The 21,007-nt window shown below is 40.7% G+C and overlaps 2 protein-coding genes across 2 annotated transcripts; one reads left to right on the top strand and one right to left on the bottom strand.

Moving 5' to 3' along the window:
- The first annotated feature begins 1,101 nt into the window (after nucleotides 1-1,101).
- On the top strand, nucleotides 1,102-15,894 carry rad54l2 (RAD54 like 2). The gene is given in 23 exon segments (XM_032514064.1): nucleotides 1,102-1,176; nucleotides 1,178-1,283; nucleotides 1,425-1,713; nucleotides 1,802-1,938; nucleotides 2,053-2,190; nucleotides 2,300-2,532; nucleotides 2,643-2,825; nucleotides 2,943-3,076; nucleotides 3,160-3,356; nucleotides 3,602-3,944; nucleotides 4,059-4,236; nucleotides 4,384-4,614; nucleotides 5,323-5,441; nucleotides 5,908-6,026; nucleotides 6,683-6,782; nucleotides 6,867-7,072; nucleotides 7,440-7,609; nucleotides 9,174-9,370; nucleotides 9,800-9,978; nucleotides 11,321-11,410; nucleotides 11,504-11,596; nucleotides 12,302-12,637; nucleotides 12,640-15,894. Coding segments are annotated over 23 exon segments (4,494 nt in total). The 5' UTR covers nucleotides 1,102-1,134; the 3' UTR covers nucleotides 13,314-15,894.
- On the bottom strand, nucleotides 15,895-18,045 carry cyb561d2 (cytochrome b561 family, member D2). Its single transcript, XM_032514075.1, has 4 exons — nucleotides 17,635-18,045; nucleotides 17,506-17,543; nucleotides 16,638-17,183; nucleotides 15,895-16,601 (listed from the first exon to the last, which is right to left on the bottom strand). Exons 1-3 carry the CDS (start codon nucleotides 17,765-17,767, stop codon nucleotides 16,680-16,682), a joined length of 675 nt encoding a protein of 224 aa, XP_032369966.1. The 5' UTR covers nucleotides 17,768-18,045; the 3' UTR covers nucleotides 15,895-16,601; nucleotides 16,638-16,679.
- Nucleotides 18,046-21,007: the final 2,962 nt, after the last annotated feature.

The following is a 21,007-nucleotide window of genomic DNA, read 5'->3' as shown; positions in this document are numbered from 1 at the left end:
TGGCATTAGGTGTTTGATATACAAATGTAAACATACTGTATGGGGACTTTAGGATTCTTTAATAGCCTAATTTGGATAAACCAAATTTTCTGTATATTCTTGCCAAAATTAGCAAGGAATCAGGGGGATCGGGTCTATCCATATTTTGAGTCCCAATTTCTCAGGAGCATAGTTTAAAAGCACCACGTTAAAAAACCCACGTTGTTGTTGATGTTGACCATTATTTTTGTTCATATATTAGCAGCAGCATCATCCAGGTAGCCTTCCATCATCTCAGGAATATTTTAAAGGATTTAGTTTCCGGTCCCTGTCAGATTCTAAAACACTTGTCCATGCAAGTGTTATCAGCAGATTGGATTCATTTTCTTGTTTTGAAGTCTTTTACGAATAGTGTTGCCCTCCGTGGTTGGGGTCAGGGCTTGATTTAGAATAAAGTTAGCATGAATGAACATGTAACATAAATTAACGGGGAAACAAAATTTGACACAACTGAAATAAAAAAAACTGAAATAATCTTTGGACTTCCTTACGCAGTTGTGTCAATATCTCATTCAAAATGTTGACCCTTACTTTTAATAAGGCCAATTAATTCAGTCATATCCCCCCAGTTCTCCAACAGCTTTGTTGGAGAACAGAAGTGACTTCAAGATTTTGGACCTGTTATTCAAATCTCCAAATGGTCTGGCCCCAGATTATATATCAGCCATGTTTGAGGTCTACCAATCCAAGAGGTTTACAAGGTCACAGATCAGTTGTTACTTTCAAATTTCATGAGTACATTTAAACAGATTTACAGTATATATTGGGGAGTTTCTTCCCGTGTGTGTGTGTGTGTGTGTGTGTGTGTGTGTGTGTGTGTGTGTGTGTGTGTACACATTTGTCTATATCTATTTAGTAACTTTTTTTCCCTAAATCAAATGTAGTCTTGTGGCTAAAGAATTACTGTAAACCAATTAATAGATGGACAGACAATTGATTAACAGTACAACTATTTCGTCAATTAAAAGTACCGAATATTTTGGTCGTAAAATGTCATTGTCAGATAACTATGTTTACCTTTTGTAATGTTAAAATGTGATGTCTTTTATTATTTTAGAGCTCCTGATGAAGGTGTGTAGGTAATAGTTTGACGCCATGTCTGAAGAGGCAATTTCAGAAAGTGACCTGGAGCCCAGCCTTAAACAGTGAAGAAGAGTATTCGGAAAATGAGGAAGAGGAGGACAATGAGGATGTGGAGGAAGATGAGGATGAAAATGATGGAGATGATGAAGAAGATGATAGTGGTGAGTGACAAATGAACTTTTCTTGTGCCTCTTATTACTCTAATGCATTCACAGAAAATGCTAAAGAAAGAGAATACATTGGTGCTTGTTAACTAGTCTTTGAAGACATCAGCTGAACTACTGTCTATTCTGTCTCTCAAGAACGGCCTGGGAGTGCCCAGGGCAGGACAGAAATAGCTCAGGATGGCCGGGACTCCTCTTCAGCTACCTCTGGAGAGCCGTCCTCAGAGCCTCCGTCGGAGCCCGGGTCCCGCCCGTCCTCCAGACCCCCTTCTCGCTCTCAATCTCCAATCAGCCCAGAAAACTCAAGCCAGAGCAAGCCACCTTCCAGCAAAACAAAGAAACATAAAGCCTCTAAATTAACCAAATCGTCTAAGTCTTCAAAAGGCTCCAAGCTATCTAAGCCTGCACACATGAGGAAGAATATCAGGTACATTTATCTTGACATTGCTCCTCTGGTATATTACATAATATTTTACCGGTCTTATGTAAACTGAACCTTTTGCGCATGCTAACAGAAAGCTGCTGAAAGAGGATCAGCTGGAGGCGGGGACCAAAGCTGCTCAACAGGAGGAGATGGACAGGCGGAAGCGCCTGGAGCAGCAGAGGAAGGACTTCCCTACACCAGCCTCAACTGTCCCAGACTCTCAGCTAGGTGACTGTCTGCCTCTATCAGTGAAGCTGCACCTTCCAGTCATACTTAAAGTTTGACATTTCTTTTTGTGTACTTTCTATCTTATTTTCAAATACCTTCCCATCTCTCCAAAAGTCGACACTGCTTCAATTTTAGAAGTATCTCACTTGGTTCCTGCTCTCCTGAGCAAGCAAGATGTGATCTGTCTGGACAGCAGTGGTGATGAAGATGAAAAGGTGGACCCCAAGCTGCCTTCACTTGCCATTCGAGATGGTAAGATATATAATACTTCTAACTTTGATGCTATCCCCCTGAGATATTTCATACTATGTATACATTGGCAAGCTCTCACACAGTGTTCACTTCTCCTATGATGACTCAGATATAATTGAGCTTAGTTCTGGGGACGAGGACGCCCTGCAGATAAGCAGCGAGTCTGCTGATGACGATGCTGAAGGTACTGCCTCCTCAGAGGAGAGCAGTGGGGCACACATCAACGACGCCATGAATCTGCCTGATGCCCAGGGTCAAGTGCTGGTTAATATCAGTCACCCTGCAGAGGAGAAAGACATATACCTCGCTCCACAGCTAGCCAAGGCCGTCAAACCTCACCAGGTACACCCACCATCTCCCTTTCTCTTGAACTCTCAAACCATAAATGCTCAGTAGCAGAAACCCACAGTCCAGCTTGTTTTCTCTCAAACATTTGTCTCATCATTTGTAAGATTGGGGGAATCCGGTTTCTCTATGATAACCTCATTGAGTCTCTGGAGAGGTATAAGACCAGCAGTGGCTTTGGCTGCATCCTCGCTCACAGCATGGGGTTGGGCAAGACACTGCAGGTCATTTCCTTCACTGACATCCTACTGAAGAATACTGAGGCTCACACTGTGCTGGCCATTGTTCCTGTGAGTAATCAAAGTGTATATGATGAATTGATGTAGAGTACACATTCATATTACCTGAAGTCACTATCTTATTTTGATTAAATTAACCTCTCACATGTTTGTGTCCTTTGTGAAAAGGTGAACACACTTCAGAACTGGCTGACAGAGTTTAACCTCTGGCTTCCACCACAAGAATCCCTTTCCCCTGACACTGACCCTGCAGTTCTCACCGGCCGCACATTCAAAGTTCACATTCTCAACGATGAGCATAAGTATGTAACATGCCATGTTGTGTGCCAGATTAAGCATTCATTGTCATTTGAGCTGTTAATCACATTGAATGTGTGACCTGCAGGACGACGCTGGCCAGGGCCAAAGTTGTGGAGCACTGGTCCAGAGATGGAGGGGTGTTGCTGATGGGTTATGAGATGTACCGCCTACTGTCTATGAAGAAAAGCTTTGTGATGGGCAAGAAGAGGAAATCAAAGAAGCCCGCAGGACCAATCATCATTGACCTGGACGAAGAAGACAGACAGCAGGAACTCATGAAAGGTAAGCAAAAGTCATGAGGTTATGGGAGCAGTGCCCTAAACAAAGTTGTGTGTGTGCCATTAAAAACTCAAATGAGGCGCCCGGGTAGCTCGCCTGGTAGAGCAGGCGCCTACATACAGAAGCTCAGTCTTCAACGCAGTGACCGCAGGTTGGAATTGCTACATGTCATTCCCCCTCTCTCTTCCTTTTCATATCCTAAAGAAAGGCATTACATGTAAATTACTTTTCTTACTTTCTCTTTTTAGGTATTGAACGGGCCATAGCGCGGCCTGGCCCAGATGTGGTGATATGTGACGAGGGTCATCGTATTAAAAACTACCATGCCAGCACATCACAGGCTCTGAAAAACATCCGCTCCCGACGCAGAGTAGTCCTGACCGGTTACCCGTTGCAGAACAACCTAATTGAATACTGGTGCATGGTGGACTTTGTTAGGCCCGACTTTTTAGGTACACGTCAGGAGTTCAGCAACATGTTTGAGCGGCCCATTCTGAACGGGCAGTGCGTGGACAGCACACCTCAAGATGTCCGCTTGATGCGCTACCGCAGCCATGTGCTGCACAGCCTGCTGGAAGGGTTTGTCCAGAGGTAAACTTTCTGTCAGTGTTGGATTTAGAAATTTGATATCATGAAGAAAAAACATAGTAGCCTGGATGATGCTTACCCGTAAATGCTCTCTGTGGTGCTTTTTGGGGGTTACAGACGAGGTCACGATGTGCTGCGAGACCAGCTCCCCTCCAAGGAGGAGCATGTGATCTTGGTGCGACTCTCTCCCATTCAGAGGGCGCTGTATACCGAGTTCATGAGACGCTTTCGAGAAGCAGGGAACAGTGGCTGGCTGGGTCTAAACCCACTCAAAGCCTTCTGTGTCTGCTGCAAGGTGAGACTGTTTTTCTTGCTGTTAGGTAGAAACCTTTTGTACTGCAGGGCCAGCCCGACCTGTTCTCCAGAGATACATTACTGAGGAATCAGGTTAATGTTTGATCAGGTAAGCCTCCTTTTTCTTTTTTTTTCTGGATCCCTCCAGATCTGGAATCACCCAGACGTCCTTTATGAAGCCCTGCAGAAGGAGAATCAGGCAAACGAGCAGGACCTGGACCTCGATGACATTACTTCTACCAGTAACCCCCGCTGCCCTGCACCAGGTTCTGGCCTCAAAGCCAAAGTGACCGACTCAAGCAACAGTAAAGGCAACAACACCCTGCCACCACTCAATCACTCTCAGGAAAGAACCAATCAAGTCATCACATATGAATGGGTATGTCATATTTTTTTCACGGCTCAGTTTACGTAACAAATACAGTTAAAATAGTCTACTTGTTTTGTTTCAGACCTCAAGCACCAAATGAGTAAAGTCTTAAATATTGAAATATCCTTCTTTGTTTAGTGTTGATATGTCCACTATACCAACATTTAGGGCAGCACAGCGCAAAAGCAAAGCCTGACGCAAAAGTCTTTGCTAGTTTAAGATCGACGCCTTTTAAATAGTGAATGCACCTGCGCCCGCCTATGTGCCCAAGGTCATGCTGGTCTTACTGGGAGGTGTGTTCAGGTGCATTCTGGCCTTAATGCTATCTTGAGACAGTGGAAAGTGATTGAGCCATTGACCAACAAAAATCTGGTCTAAAGTCAACAATGCAGAATTTCATTGTTATTTTAACAGCGCATTAGTAAAATGTGCATGTTACGCCAAATCACACATGATTAATTAAGACACTAAGTACAACCCTTTTGAACCATGCGCTCGGGGCACAGACCTTTTTTTTCTGCAGTTAAACTAGCAAAAATGGATTTGTACACGCCCTTAAACCCACCTGCGCTAGACGCTTCACGCCGTTCACGTAGATTGTTAAAATCTGTCTGTCTAGGGGTCTGTTTCGTTCCACCAGGCCTGAAGTTGCGCTGCCTTTTATTTTAATGAAGCTTTAATTCATTTTTTTTTTTATTCCACATTTCTATGTTTCAGGCAAAGGGCATAATGTCTAACTACAGCACAGGAGTTCTGGAGAACTCTGCCAAGATGATTCTGCTCTTTCATTTGATTGATGACAGTGTAGGAAGGAGAGACAAGATTTTGGTCTTTAGGTAAGTCCACACATATTGCATTAAACACAAATCCACCGATAAGCGGATTAGAAAGGAGGTAGACAGACTTTGCATTTCTGCTAATTACTCAGACTTATTTGGAGCTTTCAGAGCTTTTTACAAACTGTAGGAAATTAATATTATAATCCTCCTATATCTCATGAGGGGTTTCTGCTTCTCTTTCAAGTTACTCTTGTAAGCAGGAATTTCACATTTAACCAAAATTTATGACCTTTAATGAAACAAAATGCATTGTTGCTTGTAGCCATTCATGTGCGTACAGCAGTACTGTCTGTGACTATTAAAAAAAATTAATTGTAAGTCTGAACTTTGAGTATACCGGTCCCCCACAAAACTGCAATCACTTAAACTCAGGTTTATTTCATACAAATGTTGAATTATTTCATACTATATTGCACTTTCTTTTCTTACTCCTTATTATCTGTTTCTGCTCCGTACCCACTAGCCAAAGTTTGTCCACCCTGACAGTCATTGAGGACTTCTTATCAAAGAGACCTATGCCGAAAGGCATCGCCTCCTCTGACGCCCAGAGCCAAAACTGGGTTCGCAACCTCAATTACTACAGTGAGTCATCCGATCTGTGCTCGCTCTTCTCTCTCTTCCAACCCAGCAGCTCTGCAGGAATTGTGGTCACCACCACTGTAGCAACAAAGTTGTGATTATTGTTTTTGTATCACTGGCTGCAATTCTCAAGTTCTTCAATTTGATCATTTGTCTTTACACTTTGCTCTTGAAAGAAGTTGAAGAGCAATATTTGGAATTTGACATAGATGTTTGGAACAGTTTTTTTTTTTTTTGGTTACACTTTACTTGTAGGTATCTACATAAGAGTGACATGACACTGCCATGAACATGTCATAAAACATTGTAAACAGTTATACATGTTTATGACAATGCTTCTTTTAGTAATTTTCATTCGGTTTTGTCATGACAAATTAAGGTTAGCGTTTAAGTGTCATGTATGTGTCATGACTGTGTCATGTCATGATGTAATTTCACTCTTAGTGACATATATATATATATATATTTTTTTTTTTTACTGCTCTGCCAGGATAAAAAAAAGACTTCTTTAAGAAGAACTAATAGAAATATCCATCATTAAAAATATCCCAGCTTTATCTTGTCTTAAGTATTCAATGAAATATATTACGATGATACACTGTGAGGTAAAGTGCGTTCAGGTGTTTCAGTGTTGAGAGATGATGTATGTCTCTCTACAGGACTGGATGGGAGTACTTCTGCCTCAGAAAGAGAGCGACTTATAAATCAGTTTAATGACCCAGAAAACAACACAACATGGGTCTTTCTTCTTTCAACAAGGTATGTGTCTCTGCTCTCTATTTTCTAATAATTGTCACATTTCCTGGGAACACTGGCAGAATAATTTGCTGTGTTCCTTTTTAGAGCGGGCTGCTTGGGGGTAAATCTGATTGGGGCCAACCGTGTTGTTGTGTTTGATGCCTCCTGGAACCCATGCCATGATGCTCAAGCGGTGTGTAGGGTGTACCGCTATGGTCAAAGGAAACCCTGCTACATTTACCGCCTTGTCTGTGATTTCACCTTGGAGAAGAAGATCTATGACAGACAGGTCTCCAAACAGGGCATGTCTGGTAAGAGATTGGTACATGTGAACCTTGTGTTTGTTAGACATTGCATTTATATTGTATTTGCACAATCCCTTTTTTATTATCCAATCAGTACTATAGGGGTCTGTTTCATAAAGCAGACAGACCCAGCTATTACTAGTTACATGTTAACGTGTAGTCAATATCAGTTAAAGTTGGTCATTTACTTAAATTAATGGTTTCACTAGTAATTCTTGAATAAATATTGATATAATTGTGTCAGTGGACTGTTATTAAGTCCTTAACCATGTACTATTAGCACAAACTTAACCGGATCAAATGTGGGCAGTAATTAACATCTACCTGAATAATATCAAGTCTTACGATGTTGTGCTTGTGTGTTTGTTTAAAGACCGCGTGGTTGATGACCTGAACCCAGTGCTGAACTTCACGCGTAAGGAAGTGGAGTCGTTGCTGCATTTTGTGGAAGAAGAACCTGACAAAATCTCTCTGGAATCCAAGGGGGAATTTGAAGTAGTGATGCATACAGCTTGTCAGCTTTATCCACACCTCATCACCAAGGTACAGTTGCATGACTACTTGAACCAAGCCTAGACTAGATGCAAATAAGTAGGGGTGATCCGAGTATCCGGCTGAAACGAGTATCCGGTACGGATAAAGCACTTTTGCCGAGTACAAGTATTATCCGAGTAATACGAGTCAATATCCGTGCTCGGATTGAATACAACTCCTCAACTGGCCGCGCAGCGTTCTGTGATAATCACAGCGCCCCCCCCCCCTACAAACCCGCTCGGATCATTCACACACACATAGAACAAGGAGAAATGTGCTCTCTCTCTCGCTCTCTCTTTCTCTCTCTCTCGCTCGCTCTCGCTCGCTCCCGCTACTTCAGTGAATTCGGTCTGCGGATCTGTTCCGTTAACGTTTAGGGTTTCTTCAGGTTTGTTTTTAACTTCGGTTTATAGTAGGCCTACTTACAGACATAGTAACCAGTAGATTTCTGGTGAACGTGGGGTTTGTAGTCCTTACATAGTAGGCCTACCAGTAGATTTCTGGGCTCGTGGGGTTTCAGACGTGCTGCTTGTTTTAAATGCAACTCCCGTTGCATCTCTGCCATCGGAGATTTTTATTTATTTTTTCTGTCAGCTGCCCCTCTCTCTCTGTGTCTCTCCTTTACTTACACACACACACACCACACACAACACACACACACACACACACACACACACACACACCACACACACACCACACCACACACACACACCTTGTGTGTAAAAATAAAAGAAATACAAAAATTAAAAAAATTAAAAAGAACCAAAAACAAAAAATCACACTGATCATACAAAAATAAAAAGTTAAAAAAAGAAAGTTATATTGAGTATGAAAACTCTTGTTCATTACATTTTACTTCATAATTGCAACTGCATGTGTTGAATTTCTTGTTGCAAAACGTTCTGTATATAGTTTGTTTGTTACCATGACAACACCATTGATCTGAAGCTTGATGCTCTTATGTAAATAGTTTTCAAATCAGCAATAAATATAAAAATTTTTGATCAACTCATATCAATTGCATGCTTAAATAACATACCGGTTAAAGCCCCGCACATTTCAAGAGAACCCGACCCACTTCCTGGTTAAATCTGACCACTTCCGCCCAGTCCGAGTACGGATCCGGATACAGATAATTCATGTGGTAAACGGATACAGATACAGATAATGCTGTACTCGCTCATCCCTACAAATAAGGCAGATTTTGTGGTTTGATTTTTTTTAATTTAGCTATTTGAAAACTTAACCCTAACAGTGGCACAAGTATTGGCTTTCTGGTGAGTGCTACTGAGACTGTTTTGATGCTCCAGTGTGTTTTTAGTATATGTTTACTTTATGTCGAGATTGCCATTGGTTTGGGCTGCAGAAACACAAACTTCTGAATGCCTCAGTACTTACCGAAAGAAACAAGAATCCATACACACAGAAATTCTAGTAACCATTACATTTCCCCATTTTACGTAGGGCTGAAGTCTGTCTGTGGGCAAATAAATAAGATAAACCTGCCTCTTGCATGTCCAATCTGACGGTTGATCTGTAATAAAATGAACCCCCTTTTCATTTGGCTCCTTAGCAACCTTTTCATCACGAGTCTCTGCTGGTGGACCGGAAGGAGTCAAAACTGACCAAAGCAGAGAAGAGAGCCGCCAAGAAGAGCTATGAGGATGAGAAACGAGCCTCGGTGCCCTACTCTCGCCCATCATATGCCCCCTATTACCCAACCAGTGATCAGACGCTCACAAACATACCTGCTTTTAACCAACGCGGCTGGTGGGTGTCAAACTGCATGTTTGGGCTTGCCCTGCCTTTGGGTATCTCATTTAATTGTTTGCACGGTGGCGAACAGATGCTTATGGTTTGTTTTACTGTAAACAGTTAGCCCTTTTCCTTAATAGCTCAGCTCAACAGCTAGAACCACAAACTAACCAGCAGTGTTTTCCAGATATTCTTGCAATGCGCTACAATTTACTCTTACCTCCACCAAAATCTGAAAATGATGGCCTACCTTGCTTATTGGCAAAAGCAAAGGTCCAAAAATAAAATCATCAAATTTGTTGGTTTGTTTGATGTTGTAGCTCTACATGAATTTCTCTTTTTTTTCTTCTTTTTTTTTTTTTTTTTTTTAAGATATTTCCCATCATACTAGAAACGCCTGTTATGTGTGTGATCGTCTCATGAGTTCAGCCCTCAAATTTTCAGGCGTCCCATGGCACGACCAGATGACAAGCCTGTGGCAAGTGTCAGGCCCATTCAGTCAACCCCGATCCCCATGATGCCTCGCCAGGTCGGCATGGGCATGGCTGGCTCTGCCGGCAGCCTGCCTGTCAACTTCCTGCAGAAAGCTGGAGTTTACGTACAGAGGATCGTCACCACAACTGGTAATGTGTAATATTTGTGAATGCTTAAATCATTGAAAATACCAACTCTGAAATGTTATATTTTGAATTGACCATTTAATCTTTTAAAGAGAAGAAAAATGAAGAGGTGGAAAAAGTACTAAAATATTGTTCTCAAGTAAAAGTACCAATACGTTGATAAAATATTACTCAAGTGCAAGTGAAATAACCTATTTGAAAAATTACCCATGTAAAAGTAAGAAGTAGTTTATTTAAAATGTACAGTAAAGTTACTTAGTTACACAAAAAAAACTGTAAAACTGGGCGGGGGGGTCTCTCCCATGTTGTGAAAATAGGACAAGGATTCATGAATCCAAAACTATTTTATTTTTAATTAAAGACAAATCTTTACAATTGGGAATTTGCTATTAGTCATGAAAACTTAATTTGAAGTACCAATGCACAAATACTTACCAAAACATGCTCCGCAGATTAGATGTGGAGTAATTGAATGCTGCCAGTTCAGTCACCTCTGGCAGGCACATCTGGTGTTGCATGATGATACTATTGGCCCTCTTAAAGTTAAATGAAAAACAGTCTTTCGGGGCAGCCAGTAAGAGCGTGCACCCCATGTAGGCTGAGGCCTTTAAAGGCTGGGATTGAATCCGACCGGCGGCCCTTTGCTGCGTGTCATCCCCCATCTCTCCCCCACCTTTCCTGTCTATCCACTGTCACTCTGAAATAAAGGGGAAAAGCCCCAAAGAAATAATCTTTAAAAAAAAGAAAAACAGTCTTTCAAATGTGGCCAAGGATTTTCAATGTTTTGGGCAGCAGAATTTGATATTTTAGCTAGCATTTCTACTGAAACAGTTTCTGAACCGTCGTTGCTTAGCAGATCCACCGCCATCTTTTTTTCTTTTTTTTTTTTTCTTCCTTACGGTTTTCACTAGTCAATGGGATTTGTAACGTAGCAAAATATACTGATATTTATTATTAATCCAAACGTAATCAAGTACGGGAGGCCAGATAGCTCAGTTGGTAGAGCTGCCGTCCATGTATAGAGGTTCACACCCGGGTTCGACTCTGACCTGCAGCCCTTTATTGCATGTTATTCTCCCTCTCTCTCCCCTTTCATATCTTCAGCTGTCCTGTCAAAAATAAAAGCTGAAAATGCCCAGAAATATCTTTTTAAAAATGTAATCAAGTACATTTTAAATTACCGATTTTAAAAACTACTTGAAAAATACAAAATACACAACAAAACTACTCAATACAGTAATGTAAGTAAATGTATTTTGTTACTGTCCATCTCTGGAGGAATTAATAATGTCTTAGAAATGTAATGAGCAGACAATAACATCTGCCTTTTTGTCCGGATCTCCAGATATTGTAATCCCAGGAGCCAACAGCACAACAGATGTTCAAGCTCGAATTAGTGCAGGGGAGAGCATCCATGTTATCAGAGGATCAAAAGGTAGTCAAAAGGTGCAACAATGCAATAATTGCTCTCTAGCTACAAAGCACTTAAAGTCACTGCCTCCATCACTTGATGTTTTCTCCACCGCAGGTACCTACATTAGGACAAATGATGGAAGGATTTTTGCTATTCGTTCTGGAAAGATCAGTAGGCCAGCAGTCGGGGGCTCTGCAACTGCAAGAGGTATAAACACATCTTTATTATTCTTGGTTCCTGCTGCATATTTTTGCATTACAGCTTTCCAAACAACTCGTTCAATGTTGGGCAGTGTTCTTTTACACATGCAGTTCATCTTAGTCTTCATGAGAAGTACTATACAACCCTTGACAACAGTTGTATACTGTCTTCTGTGGCTCTGCAGGAAACTTTTAAGAAGTCTGATTAAATAACTTGGATGATAACATAAAGGTCATCTCAGTTTTGGTTGAAAGTATAACAGAAAACCTGCCTTACAAACTGGAGATGTGGTTTTAAAGGCCTTCTAGGAGGTGTGGGGGTCTGATGAAAGACATAATCAAGTTGGAGGTATTTGGGTGCTGGACCCTTAGTCTGGACTTAAAGGAGGAAACAATGAGGAATCACTGCTAATCATTTGTGCAGGGATTTGGTTAATTGTTTTTTTAATGTTATATGTACACATTTGGCTACACCTTATTTCCAGGATTGACCTTTCAAGAATAGATTATTCAGAGGCAGAAACACTTTACATGTCTCCTGACATTATGACTGCATTTCTCTCTCCAAAGAAAAAATCCTACACACACACACAGCTTCTTTGGAAATGGATTTATTTCTGGGGATTTTGTTCCCGGCACCACAAAGGAGACAAAGCAAGGTGTGTGGGTGTTGCTTTATAGTCATATTATTGCATTTCTCTCTCCTCCACAGACACCCATGCTTCCCTGATCCACCCACTCAGTAATGGCTGTTCATCGCCTGTGGATCAACAGCAGGGCTCCCCCAACGGGGAGCAGCAGCCCTCCTCTCCCTTAAACTCTGAGATTCTCAGAGAGTTCAGCCGCTACGCTGCATCCACAAGTGATGTCACCGCGGGCATGGGGAATGAGTTGCCGTCACCGTCAGAAATGTTGGCTGTACCAGCAGGAGATGAAGGCAGTACGCAAAACAATCAGACTGCTGACCTCAGTAGGCAACTCAGTGAAGACCTCTTGAGCTCAGCTTTAGAGATGCGAGGCAGCAAGCGCAGGAGTACTGAAAGCCATGGCAAACACAAATAGGAGGAAAACGCGCTTCTGCTGCAACACGTTTCCCTGGACTGTCAATGGGCTCCAGTGGGCTCAGTTTTCCCCCTGTGGGTCTGAACACGACCTCACTACTGGGAAACCTAGGTCACATAAGTCATCCACTTCTGATGGATGGTAGTGGTGGATCGTCATTCCTTCAGACACCAGGACAAACACTGGCTGACCTACAGACCATGTTCCCCTCTGCAGGCTCGGACCTACTGAGACAGTCTGCAACAGGACACCTTCCCACCCCCTCCTCGTCCTCTCTGTCTGCTGTTTTCTCCTCTGCTTCCACCACCATCCCCATGTCATCTGCACCCTCTGCAGCAACCTCTTCCTCCCTGGCGTCAGGTTCACTGCCTTCGTACTTGATGACTCCCAACATGGCTGGCCTGCTTTCGTCAGGCTTCCCTCTTAATTACAGTCCGTCGCTGCTCTCTGAGCCGAGGATGTTCCCCACCTCTCTCCTCTCTGGGTCAGGGGGATTCCCAACGCCTAACTCCAGCACTACTGCATCCAGTTTCCTCTCCCATTTCAACAATCCCACTTCAAGTCTGTTGGGGGCAGCTCTGACCCAACCAGACATACATCAAAGTACGGAGAACGGAGGCAGTAGTTCTGATGATGATGTAATAGAGGTGACAGGACAGTAGAGACTCAAGTCCTGGAGAGGCAGTTTCACACATAATTTACATTAGGGACGGGAATGATTACGCATTTACTAAATCAACAAAATTGATTCTGTTACAGTATCTACCCTAACCTATGGATTGATAATTGAAGGCCAGATGCATTGTTATATTCTTATTGTTTGAGCGCATCAGAATGAATGAGAGTAGAGAAAGAGAAACAAGGGAAAATTCAACAAGGATGTGGCTGGTCATCTAAATTTTTTCTAAATCAATTTCAATCCTGAACACATACTGTGAAGTTGGAAAAGATTGTGATAAGTTAAATGTGTTTCGGCCTTGTTGTTAGACTAGCTATTAAAACAGTTTATATCATTCACATGTTTACCAGTGAAATTAACTGTGTTCCCATTCCTAATGTTCTCATTAAACCACACACACACACACACACACACACACACACACACAGACTCTCACTCTCACCTGCAACTGAGAGAATCAACTATTACCTTAATGACTGTACACAGTCAGAGTAACAAATCGTTATGCTGAATATCTTATACTCGTTCAGCTGGAGCATCGGAGTAGTAGGAACAGATCATTGTTGTTCGGGGACCAGCTGCCATTTTTGGGGTCTTTTTAACCACAGCATCTCCTGCTACACTTTAAAACAAGGCCTCACCGTGCTGTTAATTTTCTTTCTCCCTGAATGCAGGTGGAATAATGTGAGGAAAAACTGCTTCATGTTGGATTGTCTCATGATGTATTACTGTGAAACAGTCTAGTGCAAACCAAAAGTTGATGTTTCCGTAGTTCTCACCTGCTGAACACAAATATACAAATTTTATTTCAGCATGGTTCTAGTAAATAATACTGGTAAGCTACATAGTACAATAACTAACTCACAGCGCCTACAGAACGTTGTTAAAATCCACCAGACAATAACTTTAGAGAAAATTCTTCGAGGCTTACCTTTAATAACAGAATCTTAGGCTTTCAGAGCATATTTTAGTCTTTAGCAATTTGATAGACATTGTAGCATCCCCTGTTGAAAGGATATTATGTGTGATACTATAACTGAACATGTTGATACTTTGTAAATAGCAGTCATTATCATTGTTTATATTGCAATACTGTGCAGTGTGTAGATTTTGTTTGTAGAAAGATGGTTTATTATTACAGTGACTATCATGATGATAAACGTGCTTTTGCATTGATGCTGGGGAAACAAATGTATGTTCAGCTTTATAATTTCTCTTCTTCTCCCCCCCAAATGAATGTACTTTCTTAGCCTTTCATAAAACGGGCTGGGACATGGATTCGGACTGTGTTCTTTAATTTTTCGCCTTAAATAACACAAAGGGGTCTTCATTCTTAGCATTTATCTTAGTACATCCCTTTTAAAAATCTGTTGGAACTACTGAGTATTCAGACAGTCAGTGTCTAACTCAAAACACAAGCATTGGGCAGATTCAGTCTGAAAGCTAAAAAGAGCACAAAGCAAGGTTTAATGTTGCTAAATCATCCACCTCTTGTTGCAGTTTTCACTGGAGTGTCCTCCACCATCAGTCAGCCTACACCCTACATGTAGTTTTGACTCTTTATTTTCTAATGGATTATTTTTAGAACCTCGCTGAGAACAAATCTATTACCTAAACTGTAGAAAACACTGCATTCACGCAGCGTGTTTAAAACTTTAAGTCAACAAAGCCACCAACCATTAAAACAGATATCGAGCATGACTGTGGACCGGTGGTGGACCGGTGGTGGCCTTACCAAACTGACGGTGCCAACATGTGGTAGCTTTTCACAGAGGTGTGTCTTTAAAAGCTGTGCAGCGTAAGTAGCTTCCGTCAGTAGTGTCAGTCGGTGTGAGTCTGCGGTGCTTTAGGGAGTTTAGGCCTTTGCTGTTCCCTGTAGCCTTGTGTTTCTGTGTTGTGAGGTCACCTCAAGGTATGTAGACTGTAACACTGGATAACCTGAGACAATTTTTGGTAGAGACGTTTTCTTGATCTTTTGTTCCCACAGTCTAGAGTACTGTTCACTTTTTGTTAGTTACTAGCTCCTTCCCTGTTGTTGTTCCGGTTGCTATGTTTCTATCATCAAGGATGTCTCCAGTTTTCTTCAGCGGGTCTTGGGAACTTGGGCTGGTTGGTTTCAGATTTGGAGGTAGAGCTGGCTCTTTGAAAAAAGATCATATCTGCTTGTGAACTGAATTGTCTTTATTCTCAGTCCGTTGGAAACACTTTGCATTTGAATCTTGTGAATCATCAGTTTATAAAACAAAACCTGGTCTGCCATTTCTTGCCAGTTGTGTGCATTTTTGTTTCATGCAAATATTTCAATTTTTTATTTTTTATATAACTTCTTATTGGTGTTTTCTGGCCTGGCAGTTGATTCCCTTCCTTTAATGTAAGCGTTTGAAATGTATTTATGATGGAAATACATTGTTTTTGCAACTACATTTTTTTAATCGTTTGTTCACTTTGACCCATTGATGGCTGATCCAGTAAGAATTTCATACATGCAGCCTAGATCGAAGCAAAATATGACTGTGTTATCAATGTTATTTTAACAATAAAACACTCTTCTATTGCAGTGTGAATCATTTACAAATGCTTTTAATTCACAACATATCTTTAATATGATTCATTGTATTGTATTCAAACATGTTGCTACAAAAGTAATCAAAGGCATTTGTTTTATATTTAACTAGTTTTCTGCAAATTGTATCTGATATTCCAATATTATGGTCTGACTTCTGTCAAAACCTTCATACTGCATGGTTTGCAATACCAGTAAGAATATTCAACCACTTTATTTCTTATTTAATTGAATTGCTGTGACTAAAAATAACATATCAAGCCATTTTGTCAAAAACAGAGTCTACAGCCATGCTAGCAGCTCTGAGGCTGCACAGTGATGCTTAGTAGAACGCTAGTGCTAGCATGCGTACATACTGATTTTTAGCAGGTGTAATGTTTACCATGGTCACCAGTTTAGTTAAGCATGCTAGCATGCAAGCATTTGGTAATTAACAGTAAACACAAAGAAGAGAAGAGGCTGATAAGAATGTTCTTCACTTTGGAATTATTTGATCACAACTTAAAGCCCAATGTGCGGAATATGAGTGTAATTGTCAAACCAACCCAAATTCCTGGAAAAGAAATACAGCAGACATGACCTCAGTGTACTCAATGGTGCTGTGTGTACCATTTAAAAAAAGGCAAGAAAAATGTTATATTATTCACATTTGGCAATGGTGCTTAATAATATGACAATAACTTCAGAGGCAAATCAAACTGATTGCATGCAACTAAAATGAAATATCTGAGGCAAACATGATGTAAGTATTCAGTGAGTGTTAAAGTGTCAATACTGTGACTTCCATCAGTACTGCAACCGTTTTTTAGCCGTGTAAGCACTGCTGACTTGGTTCATTATGACGAGGGCATTGAGAGCAATACAGAGTGCTGACAGGTACCAGGTGTATTCCCAGGCAGATGCAGTGAACCAAGCAGAACTCAGGCCGAGGAGGAGGCTGGCACTGCCCAGCAGGTATGTGACGAGTCCAGACGCTGCGTGGTACCGTTTGAGTTTGGCCAGGGACCAGCCTTTGGCCAGAGAGTGGTAGATGAGAGGCACAGCCGCCAAGGACTGCAGCCCGACCACACACACTGTGAGCAGGCCCAGCAGACCGTGCCACGAGGTGAAGTGGGGTTTACCGTTTAGGTGTTTGTTGTAAGAGATGGCTGTCAGACCCAGGACTGCACAGGACACACAGAGGCACTGCAAGACCCAGTGAACACGACCTTTTGTCTTGTGTGGAAATCTTTTGATGGGGGAGCCATACGGGGAAAACAGGAGTATGGCTTCTGTCATGAAGAAGGAGAACTAGTAGGAAAGGAAAACAATTAAATGGGGCTGCTACTCACAAGTATTTTAATTGTTATTCATCTGTTGGTGTAAAAAGCCCAATAAGTTAACAAATCCAAATTGAACGTTTGAGAAGTTAGTACTGTGAATGGTTAGCGTTTTTTCTAATAAATGTCTTAAACAATTCACAGGTAACAAATTAGTTGCTAACTATTTTACTACTGCATTACCAACTGATTAACTGAATGTTTCAGATCTAAAAATGAGAATTGAAATCTTTGAATTAACTTATTTCTGTGTTTACACCCGAAAATATTCATTATGAAAGCTTTTAACTTACAGCTAGTGTCATGAAGAAGGGATGCCAGGAAAACCAACCTAAAATAAAAACAAACAGATTAGCTCAAATTAACAGAAGGTATCTAGTAACTGACTGCCATCAGGGAGATGTTTGAATAAGAGCACTCACTGGTACCCGGTCGAGACAGAACTGCGATGAACACAGTGAAGGCGATGCAGATAAAGTGGGTCAGCACGGCGGAAGCTGTTCTGGTAAAACCGTAGATACGAGGCTCAGTTTCAGTCTCTTTGCTGTAAACCATGTTAGAGACAATTTAAGTAGACTTCGGCAGGTCACACCGCAGCCTGTCACCTAAAGTAAACTCGCAGTTTCCGCCAAAGAGAAGCGGAAGTGATGGTGAAAGTAACACAGTAATCGTTACCTCCTCGTGCTAAAGTCTTGTGGATTTAAAGCTAAAATACGGGACTTTAATAACAGAAGAGTCAAGGTAGAAACTGTCAAATAGCGGTAACTTTAGCTACGTATCTCCTCTTAATACATCCATGATCTTCGCCAGCCAGAAATAAATACAACTTCCGGTTATTTATTTTCAGAATAAAGCGTGTCTTGCAATCAATCATCTCAATAAAACTACAAAAACCTCAAAATGACAACACTGCATATATGATCATATTATCCCCAGTTTTTAAATGAAACCCTCCCCTTTACATGTAAATGCATGCATACTCAAAACTGGATAAACAATCAGGCAAAGCTGGTAACTGCCCCATAGTATGTCAGTTAATTTGTCTTAATTTTATAACAGTCTGGGATTAGGCCCCGATTTAAGTAATTATTAAAAGACATGATAAGAGCCTTAAAGCCAATTCTTCATTGTTACCTTTGTCTTTTTGTGTCAGCATTTACACACAGCACATTCCTAAATATTTTGCGTTTGACTAAGTTACACGAATAGGGGTAAACAGGCCTTGTTGCCCGATAGCAGATTTATTCAGCTTGTCTAACCACATGGGTATTTTGTGATATGTATTTGTGTGAATAAACCTCATCTGAGTAGGCTACTGTGTTGCTGCATTCCAGCTGTGCTTGATTTACATCAGTCTGATCCTCAAATTGTTTTGCACGTGTTGGAGAGGTAACACCTTTATTGTCCGTATTATGAAATTTAGTACTTCAAGTTGTTCCATCATGACTCCACCAATCTTCAACCTGAACAGAAATCTAAGTAGCTAGAATAAGTGAAAACATCTGTATGTGTTTGCAGGGCCTTCAAACTACACACAGACCTTTCATTGTCACTTAATAAGAAATAAATCATAACCAAACAGACTTTTAACAAGGAGCTTTGGAAGTCTCCCTGCACTGAGTAGCATCTACTCAGAGTTGTGACTGGCTCTCATATTTGAATGTGAAACAAAAATAGATTAATGGCACAACAATGAAGCACTTTCAAATTCCAAATTTGAACCCAAACCATCTAGATAGTAATTTTACCATCACTCAATCAGCCCAACAAATACTATTCAGATTTGTTCTAGGTGAAGAAGAGTTGTAGCAGTGAGTCCATATCTCTATGAATACAGTCAGCGCTTTCCAAACTAGTTCACGCTTTTATTCTGAAATGTGAATGCCCGGAAAGGATCTTTGTTCATTCTGGTTAATTTAACGATGATCCTGGCTGACGTGGATGTCTCCTTGAATGATTACCCTACATGAATTTAGGGGAAAACATCGTGCAGTCAACTACTACGGATAGGCTATACAAGTAGCAGTAGGAGTGAGGGTAAATTATTTCAGTTTGGGTGTGTGTTGTTGGTTGATCGTAAGGCTAAAGATGGGAGGTCTCGGACTTATATCACCCATTCCACACCCAGGAGTGTAGAATAGTGGACACTAGTCAGCTGTTCACAGCTTACCAATTACTCTATCATAAGCTTGTGACTCCGCAGGGCCACACACTGGTCATACAGAGCAAAAAAACAACAACAACATGCCCATTCAGGACATATCCCCCTTTGTTTTTCTCTGTCTGTCTTTCATACACAAACACACACACACACACACACACACACACACCACATACACACATATAGACACATTATGCCCACCAAACACATTGCCAAATGGTCTCTTCATGCTTAAGCATATCAAAATGAAGTCTCATTATAGATTGACAAATCTTACTGTGTTTATGTACATTGTGTTTCTTTCTTTGTTCATTGTTCATTTTTTCCAGAGGATCCAGACTTGCCATGTGGGTTCCTGTTATAACGTTATCACATGCTCATTAACTAAACACACCTGTGTCATCCAGATGGTGGCACTAAAGTAACAATAAATAGCCTAGTATAAGAAGTCCTAACTCCCTTAGTGTGATTCCAGTTGATATGGCACTCACTTCAATTGTTACTCAATTTTATTTTTTTACTTTTGGTGGAAGTGGTGGAAGAAACATACAAATAATTAAAAGCAGCAATACCACAGTATAAAAATGCTCCATTACAAGTAGGTTTTGCATTCTAAATTTCACTGAAGTAAAAGTAAATAAGTATTAGCAACAAAATGTACTTGAGTAAGTTAAAATCTTTAGTTACTTTCCAACACGTTTAAACATGTTTTTGTTTTCAAAAAGGCTTTAAAGCGTTTTGGCTGAAACCCAAACTGGTGCAGAGCACATTGACTTTTTGTAAAATAAAGTAAGTGCATTTTATTAGAATGACCAGTATTAGTAGCAGTAGCAGTAGAGAAAGTGCACTGTTCAGATTTACTCACACCTCTTACATTCCCTTGCTTCACCCCTTTCTTTTCTCTCTCTACAAAGACTGAATGAAGAAAATAAGAGAGTGTCACTCTCAACCATGGTTTTCCAACATAGGCCCTTCTTTATCTGCCCCCATGTTTAAGCCTGGAGGCTTTTTCTTCATTGAGTGAATTCCAAATGGCCCTTAAACATTAAACAGTCTATTCATTCCAAACGGAAATATCCATCATTTGAGAAAAGTGACTCCCTCTTTTTCAAATTGATCATTAGTACCATTAATTCGGAAATGAAAGCACATTATACTGACTAAATTAAATCCCATTTCAAACAAAATTCAAATATTTTACACACTGTGATTGTGTTAATTAAGTTGTCAATTTCTTTATTAATGGTCAACCTATCCTACAGCGGTTTGAAGCGGGATTTATCCAAACATTCAACTCACTTCTTAAATGATATCCTTAATAAAGGACTTATACATTGTAACTAATGTCTTTATTAATGGTTCATGAATCATTTACTAGCAGCCTACTTTATGAATTAGTTATAAGAGCAATGGTTGCCAGGTCGGGAAAAATCCCCCATTTCATGTTTTTTATCCTTTTGTAGTTAGTAAAAACGTGTGCTTAAACAGTGTAAAACCTAAAGTCTGCAGTTATATATGTTGCTGAAACAGAAGTTGATTTAATGATCGGTTTATTAATGATCTTCAAAGCATTAGAACATAATTTATTAAACATTAAAATACTCCATAAAGTGTGATTTATTAGAAAGCTACAA

Source organism: Etheostoma spectabile, chromosome 4 (assembly GCF_008692095.1).
Source record: "Etheostoma spectabile isolate EspeVRDwgs_2016 chromosome 4, UIUC_Espe_1.0, whole genome shotgun sequence".
In the NCBI taxonomy this organism is placed as follows: domain Eukaryota; kingdom Metazoa; phylum Chordata; class Actinopteri; order Perciformes; family Percidae; genus Etheostoma; species Etheostoma spectabile.
This window is presented reverse-complemented; position numbering and strand designations above follow the sequence as displayed.